Here is a 9,635-nt window from a genome sequence, read left to right as displayed (position 1 = left end):
TTGCAATGTAAATAATTGCTTAATATTACTTGCTGTAGTCGTCCCCCAGGCCAATATACAGTAATGCAGCCTCGAGTGAATCAGAGATATATACAGCTGTTTTTTTAACCAGGCTGGAAGAAGGTATTTAAGCTTACAAATTAAACCAATTGATCTAGAAATATCCCTTCGGAGTTCGTTCACTTGACAAGTCCAGTATAGGTTTTCGTGAAAACGAACACCAAGAAATTTAAAGGATTCCACGCGTTCAATATTCGACATTTCGACAAAAACCCCGAGACTGGGACAAACATTTCGACTTTTGTCGAAATGTTTAACCACCACCAGCTCGTTTGCGCCCTTACCTTTTGTTCAATATTCGAGTTTTGAAAAGATGTACTAATTTCGCTAGTTATGGGCTTATTTTTTGCTCTAAAAATAATGTACTTAGTCTTTGCAGTATTCAGCTCTAACTGGTTTGAGCCTAACCATAAAGGAAATTGCTCCAGCCAATTATTTGTTTCTCTTTCTATGCTATCCAAACAGCTACCAGTTAAGAATACATTCGTATCATCTGTGGTGACTCTATCAGATGTCACAATATTGACCATTGGAATGCGCTCTACATTCCTTGCTTCTTTAAGCTCAGCTGCACTTTTGGATGTGGTCGCCGTAACATCTGTGTCTAAATTTAAGGTAATTAATTTAACGCGATTATTTAATACCAATTCTTCTCTCGTTGATAATAAAAGGCACACATTAGAATAATAGTCAACGGTGGAACTTCAACTGACAGATATCAAATATAAATTATCTAAACGCAAAAAATACAAAAAAAATAAGGACGCGTAAGACTGATTCATTGTAATATACTACAATGCAATGTGTGACGTGCTTCTCTGGTGCAAAGAAAACCAGTTGCTACTGAACCCTTCAAAAACCAAACTGTTTTCGTTGTGCCAACGTCACAGTATAATGCTGTCGACTATACACATATAATCTTAATGGAATGCCGGTGCAACGTGTCTCTCTTGTGAGATATGTTGGCGTTCGGTTGGATAGTGTCTTAACATAAAAAAGACCTTTTATTATGGGCAGCACGATAAAAACATTGGGAGTTATTTCAGGCTTGTGAATAAATTGTTAAAAACCCTTATAGCTTGAGCCATCTTTTCGACTCTTTAGTAGGTTCGGTGGATTCAAATTGCGTCCGTGATATGAAATTCGGTATTAATAATAACACTGACCATGAATACTGAACACTTTTAGAAAATGATTAATCCCTATGGTTTATGACAGGAGTTCAGTACGGCGTATTTATTATTACCACAAATATCTGCTAGAAACATATTCTCTTCCATTTTTGTTCGAGAGAAGAAAGGCTCCTGACTTCGTTTTTCTACATAAGGTTGCAAATAGTGCTAATGACTAAAGGCTCAACTCCTCCGTAAAGTAACTATATTCACGTAAAGTTTCGTTCTGCCAGACATCTAATATATACGCGTATATATATATGCATACACCGGGTGTTTCATTTTAATTCGAACATATTTATTACAAAACATTCGTAAAAGATGCACTAATACAGTTTGTGAATGTGAGTTATACTGCCAGAGAGAGATTATGTGGGTGGCTCATCTTTGCGATAAGTCGGATAATTAACTAAAGTTGCTTACGTAACTTTTTATTAGTAAAATTAATCATATGGTTTCAATTATAAACATGTTGAGCATAATCGAAAACCTCTATATCAATAAATTTTAGAACAACTTGAAGCTCGTGGGCAACTCGGGGGCGCACCAAAGTTACCACTTGAGCAGCAGGCGCAAAGGTAGCAGTGGCGGAACGCGATGGTAATCTAATCATCCGCGTTTTGTTACTGCTAGCTTTGATTCGTTACTTGTGAATTCGAGTAGCAGTCCTGCCTCTCGTCTATTTGCTTACGAGTACAAATTAAGGAAGAGGAGGAGATGAGAGAGCTCGGGGATAGGAAAGCACCGAGTTCTGGTTGGAATGATGAGCGGGTGGACGCAAGCTGCCTTTGTTTCTAACTCGCTGTTCGAACGCTTTTAAACGCCGACTGCCGGCGTCCAGCGTTCGCCGGATTCGTATGCGTGGGTTGCACTGACATCACATCGCATACTTTTGACCACCATGTAAGAGGAGGAGAGGAAAGATGCTTTTGTAAGAATTTTGAGTGACGAGTTAATCTTCTATAATCTTCTGGGAGGAGAAGTGCAAATCCGGGAGGCACAAAAGAGGATCCTGATAAGAGGGGAGCTCCCTCTTTCCCTCTTATCCAGTGGTCATCGGAGCGCTCTTTAAATGGCGTCACGTGCAACCCATGTACAGACATTTTCCACAGGGGCGCCGCCACTGTGAATTGACGTCACTTCCAGTACGGGCGACGACAAAAAAGTAAAACGTTTCAACCTGTAACCAGTAAAAAAATAGAGGGGAGCCAAAACGAGAACGTGTGACGGTTAGGCTTATATCCTAAATGTCTTCTATTGGCGTGGCGTCGGCAAAGTAATGTTTTCGCCCATACTGGAAGTGACGACAATTCAAGATGGCGGCGCCCTTGTGTAAAAGGAAAAGGCCGCGGAAAAAAACAAAAGAATCATAAAGTAAATGAGCTCTTACCTGCTTTTTGATTTCCTTCTCGGTCCTGTACCTTGTTTCGATGGATCTGCGCGTCTCCAGAAAGGCGTTTCGCTGGGCCCGGTCCGTGAGGTACTTGGTGTACATGCTCACGAAGTTGATGCAGGCGTACAGGCACGCGTTGGTGAGGATCTGCAGAGAGGCGCGGAAGCAAAAATTAAAGTAAGGTAACTTGTTCCTCCAGCCCCAACAACGCCTATACTCGTATTCTTTAAATCCGTAAAAAGAAAGAAAAAAAAAAAAAAACAACCTTGTTTTTTAGCGGAGCGTTATTAATTTCACCTCTTCATGTATAGAATTAAGATATATGCGGGTGCATTCTAGGTTAGAGTTATGTCATTTTATCAAGACATACACGTTTGAAACGTCAAAAAGTATATCATTTCTTCCTTAGACAATCATATCTTGTAGGAACTACTTCTCGCAGCATATATAAACAATGCACCAAGCGTCTTTTTTTTTTTTTTTGATGTGACGAAGAGTATAGAATAATCGAGGCCTGCGAGCATCGTCATCTTCCTCCAAAGAACGTCATCACAGGCGATCGGCTGCAACTCAGCAGCCGAATTTCGAGCACGATGCCGAGCATATATACTTCGACACGAGGTCAAGTCAAGCTCTGACGCGGCCCTCGTGTTCAATTCGTGTTTTCGCTCCATATCAATACGATGACGTCAGAACTCAAGTGCACAGGCTTTGATGCGGTTATTACAGCACCGGTCAAGAGATGTTGCAGCGTGGTCAGAGGCACGGACGCGAGCACACGACTTAGAAGGACCCTTCTGAAGAGCGTCCACGCACTCCTCTTAACTTCGATGTTAAAACGAGATCAGAGTTGGCCAGCGTTGCCCAGTTTCGCTGAGACGGAGCGAAAACGTGACGTAGTCCGGGTAAGGGAACACGAAAACAAGCAGATCAAAGCAATGGCCCAGTAATCCTCGAGGAAAGCTAGCTAACACCAGTCTTGCTTTGCAGTCTTCAGCTGCGTACTTCAGGGGTCAAGTTACCCTTCTATAGCAAGGGCATCGGACGCTACTTTAAGTTAACATTAATACAACAAGTTTGACTTTCCGGTACAATCTGTCAGGTGAAGTACCACTCGTGTGCTTACTTCCCCCCCAAGAGCGGTACTTCTGTGCGAGTCGGAATCTTGTCAAAAATTCCTTAGCGAGCCTTAGCGAGTTTGCCCATTCTGCACATCAGTCAAGACGCAATAATCGTAATTAAGCTAAATCACGGATACATATGCAAGTAACTTGCTTAAAGCCGGGGTTACACTGCTTATGCATCATACAAAAGACAGTCTGCATACAGATTCGAATGCGAGTCACCGTGAGATTCGTGCTTCGAATGCCGCACGGCAATGAGTTCGCAATGTGGAAACTTGGTGCACGCGGCATTCAAACCAGGGATACTGCGGTGACCCGTGTTTGCATACTGTCTTTTGTATAAGGTATGAGCGGTGTGACCCCGGCTTAAGTGCGGGTCACAGTCGCGATAGCGGGCTTCGCCATAGTTGATCAATAGTGCACTGCGGCTAGAGACGCTCTGGCGAGTAGAATATACTATGATTTTCCATCCTTTTAGTACTCAGAGCCGCATTTTGAAACGCGAAATATGGAAGTCCGAGCGAAGCGAGGTCACACGTGATCAGTTTGAGTGACACTCGAAGCTTTTCGTAACCGTGACCGCATTTGTTTAGCTCGCAACCGCCTCAACTGGAGAATTTTACAAACAGGATCAGTGCGTGTGTGTACGCCTAGCAGATAAGTGCGTCTGTCCTGCTCCAGCACATGTAGGGATGAAAGACAGTTTCGCTCGAAATCACAAACAAACAAACAAAACAGACAAACGGAGCAACCGTTCAGTGGCGGTGGTACTGTTTGTGCTAAGCTTGCGCAAGAAACCGAAGAGAAAAAGAAAGAAAGAGAGAGAGAGAGAAAGAGAGAGAGAGAGAGAGAGAAAGAAAAAAAAGACGAACTAGCCCTAGGTCGATTTCTCCTCGGCAAGTTCCTTTGAAGTTGTTGAGTATGTGCTCCTTTGGCTACGAAACGCAGTAATTATCAGCCGTGTGGGAAATGTCTTTAGTGCTTTTCCTCTTGACTTATTAATTATTTTTTTTATGCGCGGTGACGCCATTGAGGGAACACGCCTTAATGAGAGAAGTGCAATTACTAGATGAGCCCGAGGGCTCTGGTATCAGCACGCTGTGTGTATGAACTCTGAGGCAACGACCACCGTAACAAATGCAGCAGGTGGCGTATTATACCGTAATTTGTTTTTCTCCATTATTCGTGTTTTGACTTCGCTAAAATTCGTTGCAGATCGAAAAACAAACTAGCTTAAAAAAAAAAAAAAAAGTCCTCATTACTTCTAGCGGTACCTCAGCTAACAAAGCAGGCTTCTTTGCACGAACCTCGACGCGAAAAAATTATTCTCAACGAGGAACAAAACTCTTTTCAAGGGATTTCCAACGGTTGGTTTTGTCTGCATTGTGAGTAATCATTTGCGAAGAAATTTATAACAAAACACTTTCAGCCTTTCCACTGTGGAGAAGAAGGAAGACCAGCGGAGCTGTACAATGGAAAGTGATGGCCGGCCGCAAGTCGGCAAGCCAGAGTGGAAAGGCTGCCGCCATTTATGAGCGACGGCGGCAACCAGATACGTGGCTTGCCGCCGTCGCTCATAGATGGCGGTAGGTGTCCAGAGTTCGGTGTCTTCATTTCTTGCCGGGGGACACGATCCTGGAAAAACCAGCCCTTAACAACTCCGCTGTAAAATGAATGCTATAAATGGTGAGGAATCTTTGGGAGAGTTGCTTCACGGGCATCTTTGAGCTGCGAAACCCTATAATAGGGAGTTGTAGTAGATCGTTTTTCCCCTCCGCTATGGAACCCGTAAAGAAAACGCCGAAGCTGCGCATGCGCGCCGCCAGCCTTGTCTGCATAGTTCATGGTTACGGAGCGCTAAAGGGGTGTCCAAAAAGGACACTGCAAAAAGCACGACTCCGACAAATCGTGAAAATGGAAGCGGGAGCGTCCGCTTCAATTTTCACGATTCGTCGGAGTCGCGCGTTTTGTAGTGTCCTGTTTGGACACCCCTTAAGCCGGTGCTTAGCGGGCTGCGGAAACGGCCTACTAAAACACCCTAGTGTGTGAGCATAAATTAAAAGCATTGTTAGACAGTGGCTGAAGTACGCATATCCAAGTACTGAACTTTCAATACCTTTTGGCACAATTTGTCACTACATTTCGTCACTTTTGAGTAGCAGTAGTTGTGCTTGTAATTTACTGAGTGAAAACTACTTTTGCGGTGATATTGTAAAATCGTTGCACAAAGAGGAAACGTAAAGCGTTGACCTCAATTCACCCACCTTTGGCGCTTGGGAACTGGGTTTCATTTAATCTTGCCTTTACATCGAATTACCACGATGCAAAAACGACAACGCTGTAGCGTTCTTAATGACGTAGTAATTAAAAAAAAAAGTGTCACTATATTTACAGCTTGAATTCTTAACCATCCTGTAAGCCTAGCGAATGTGAACTGCTGGAGCAGTGGCTTCGAATATGGTGAACAGCCGGACAGGCACTCAAAAGTGCTGGGTCATTATTGATTCTGGCATTGCATAAAAGAGCCTTGCATGCTAATAATTACTTATTTACTGAAACCGATATTGCGAAAAGTCGCTGACCATGTAACCTTAGCTATAATTACATAACTTATAAGAAATGTGTACAAGCGTGCGCATTTGTAGCTACCTGTTTTGGGGCTTTAATGTCTGAACGTGAAATATAGTACACATATGGTACGGCAAAAGGTTTTGAGAGTCACTGATTTGCCTTAAAACTGGTAAATAGATACATTTGAACATGTAACCTAAGTCAGAAGTCGCAATAGTTTTTTTTCGCAAAGTAACTGTATTTTTTTTTTTTAATTCAGGTCTGAGAGGTTGAGACGCGACGTCAAATGTAATTGGGGCAGTACCCACTTCGTCCCGACGACTTATAAAAATAATATGACGAAGCGTAATGCGTTTTTTTAGACGGTCTGCTCGATTTTTGTGGCGTCAAGTCACTGGAAGGTGACGGAAATTATAAGTGTTTGTTTTGGCGTAACATTCATTTGCCGTTTTCCTGTTAGCTGTTTCTAATTCAGAGATGATAAATAGCAAGTCGGGAAGAAAAAAATCCGGGTATTCCGAAACTGTGGTTAGTTTGGGTAGCTCATAAAATCGCCGGAGCTTCCTTTGAACTACGTTTGGAGCTAATTCGGTCTTAAGAAGTGAGCGATCTTATACAAAAACACAAAAATGAAATAAAATATTTTGAAAGGGACACGATTATTAAAAAAAAAAAAGTTTTACTACAAAAACTAATGTATTTCCGAGAAATATTTACGCTGTTAGAGGCAATTTAGGTGCAGAAGGTGGAGGTCACAGCCCACTAAGACCCTCCCCGTGCTTACAAGGTGCATACATCTCTGACTGGCCGGAGAGATGATTGACGTGTGAAAGGTTGGTTAGAAATGTGTGTCTCCGTGCCGAAATAGTATTTTAATCGACTATTTCTTTGTGTTTGAGAAGCAAATATTTAAGATAGAGTCAATATTGTTTTCAAATGTATTCTGAGGTTGCTTCTCCCGCTTCCGTTTGAAACGTTAAAAACACGGCTCCCGGCGCCTGCAGAATGCTGAACGAGTGAAGTTCGTTGAGCTCTTCAACTTGTATTAGTGCGAGTGGTTTTGAGTTCACAGAGGTGTTTAGGGGAAGATCTGCTCAACTGACGTAGTATGCAGCAAACAACTTCCGCAAGTATACGCGCCTACGTAAGCGCTGTGCCGGTGCTTGGTTTCGTCACGTCCCACATTCACTATATTGACCGATCTGTCTTGATTTCTTTCGTTGCGCGTGTTGGTGTTGAATGAAGATGTTGGCGCCCGTAAAAATGACCCCACTTCTTTGTGCATCGTGCAACTGTCGTGATTGCGACAACGTTTTCAGTACCGAGGAGGTTACACGTGTAAGAATTTGCGAGCCATTCGGCTAGAGGCAATCGGGCGCTCGGCGCGTACCAAGGTAGTCCTGGTATGTTCCCGTCATTTCCCTTCAAAAGGCAAGTAGCTTTCAGGTTTTGCAGTATACATAGCCTGCCAAAGCGAATAACTTTAGATCACGTTTTAACTGTGCGTCATGACGCTCTCTGACCTTGCTCGCGGATGCCATGTTAAAAGAGAAAGGAAACAACAAGAACAACATAAAAGCTGAAATGACTGCATATTTATTTTATGGATTTTTTTAGTCCTTTCGGTCGCTTTTTACCGCACATCGACAGACACTGACAAACCTTTTTATTGGACCGCCGCTCGCGCATGATGGAACGCTAGAACGCCACTTTTATGGTCGAGTCTTGCGAGCGTTGTAAAAGTTTTCAGAGGGGGGGGGGGCGGGGGGTGAGGGGGGAGCAGAACAGCAGACAGACGAACGAAGGCGAAAACGGACGCCGACGGGCAGCGTTCATGCCCGCGTCCTCCGGGCATGGCGATAGACGGCGGCGAAATAGTAGAGAATGCCGGAGGCTGCCGCGTGTTTGCTCGCACAACTATAGCAGACGTTGTCAGACGCCAGACTAGACGCGCCGGATGTCGCGCAATGGAGACACCAGTCTTGTTAGCGCGTTCGGCCGAGCAGCTGAGCCAATCCAGTAGTAATAAGCGGGGCAAATGATTTGTGGGCGGGGCTTAGAGCGGGTTGTGACCTCCACCTAAATTACGTCCTAACGGCGTAATAAAATTAAAAACCAATACGTGTCCTATCTTTTCCCTTTAAGAAAAAAAAACATTTTTTTTCATTGTAGTGTCTTTTTAATGAACAACTTTTAAAACTTGGGTAACCGGCACTTGTAACTATAGTCGGTTACAATTCAAGAAAGGCAGGGCGAGGGTAAGACGGGCCGGGAGGAGGAAGCGGACGGAACGCTGGAAAGGAAAGGGGGAAACCTTCTTTCTTTAGCGTTCCGTCTGCTTCCTCCTCCCCGGCCCGTCTTACCCTCACCTTACCTTCTTGAGTTGCAACAGACTTTATAGATGCTGATTTCGCGAGTAATTCCCCCAAAATAGAGTCGAAGATAGGCCGACCCACCATCCGTTCAAACTCGGGTCTGTCCAGGTGCGCCCTGTAGAGGCAGCAGACGAGCAGATGGCCCAGGGACGCCAGCACCCCGCACACGATGCACCACTTGAGCGGCAGCGGCAGCATGGCGTACGTCACGAACACGGTGAACATCACGTGCCAGGATCCGTCCCCGGCCACGTCGCCCCCGGGTTCGAACTGGAGGTATCCCCACGTGACGCCGAAGGTGCCGTTACCTGGCAAAAAATCGACTTTGGAGGAGCAAGTTCCTCCGGAGCCGCCGTGTCACGCGCTGCTCGTTCGTGTACGCCATACAAAAAAGACGCCATGTTCGCTCGCAGACACCACGACAAAATGCCTGCGAACAGGCCTCACGGATGTTCCAAGCATGTTTCTTTATGTGTATTGCAAACGTGGGCGCAGTCTGTCTTTTGTATAATGTATCAGCAGTGCGACCGTGATTCCACGGCCTCTGCCATGCGTCGTGTCGAATACACTTACACGTGTCGAATACACTTTTACAGCTACACACACGCACGCACGCAGAAGGAACACATTTTTGTGGCAAAACTGGTACCAGGAAGAGCCTTCACACAAAAGATTTACGAAGGTTGTTTATCTCTCGCTAATAGTAAGAGACAACGAGGGAGGCGGAGCAGACAAGCGGCAGTGGGCTGCTTGACACGTTCTTGACCCCATCTGCAATCTGCAGCAGCGGGAGAAATCTCTTTAAAACGCGTATGAGCGTAGAGCCGTGTTTTCGTTTCAAAGGGCCAACTAGCCATCATTTGGGAAACAAACCTCGCAACAACCTCTGTTAGAACCCGAAGGGTTCCAGTAGCAAGTGACTGACACGGTATGAAACATG

General features: G+C 44.6%; 1 protein-coding gene across 1 annotated transcript in view; it reads right to left on the bottom strand.

Annotated features, from left to right (window-relative positions):
* Positions 1-1,861: 1,861 nt before the first annotated feature.
* LOC120836005 overlaps positions 1,862-9,635 on the bottom strand; it is a 365,572-nt gene continuing 357,798 nt past the window's right edge. The window contains exons 3-5 of the mRNA XM_042286206.1: positions 8,777-9,003; positions 2,593-2,772; positions 1,862-1,918 (exon numbers count right to left, since the gene is read on the bottom strand). Of these exons, the coding sequence (XP_042142140.1) occupies positions 1,862-1,918; positions 2,593-2,772; positions 8,777-9,003 (464 nt within the window). The remainder of the gene's footprint in view (positions 1,919-2,592; positions 2,773-8,776; positions 9,004-9,635) is intronic.

This window comes from Ixodes scapularis, unplaced genomic scaffold, assembly GCF_016920785.2.
Source record: "Ixodes scapularis isolate PalLabHiFi unplaced genomic scaffold, ASM1692078v2 PGA_scaffold7__128_contigs__length_106722199, whole genome shotgun sequence".
In the NCBI taxonomy this organism is placed as follows: Eukaryota; Metazoa; Arthropoda; class Arachnida; order Ixodida; family Ixodidae; genus Ixodes; species Ixodes scapularis.
This window is presented reverse-complemented; position numbering and strand designations above follow the sequence as displayed.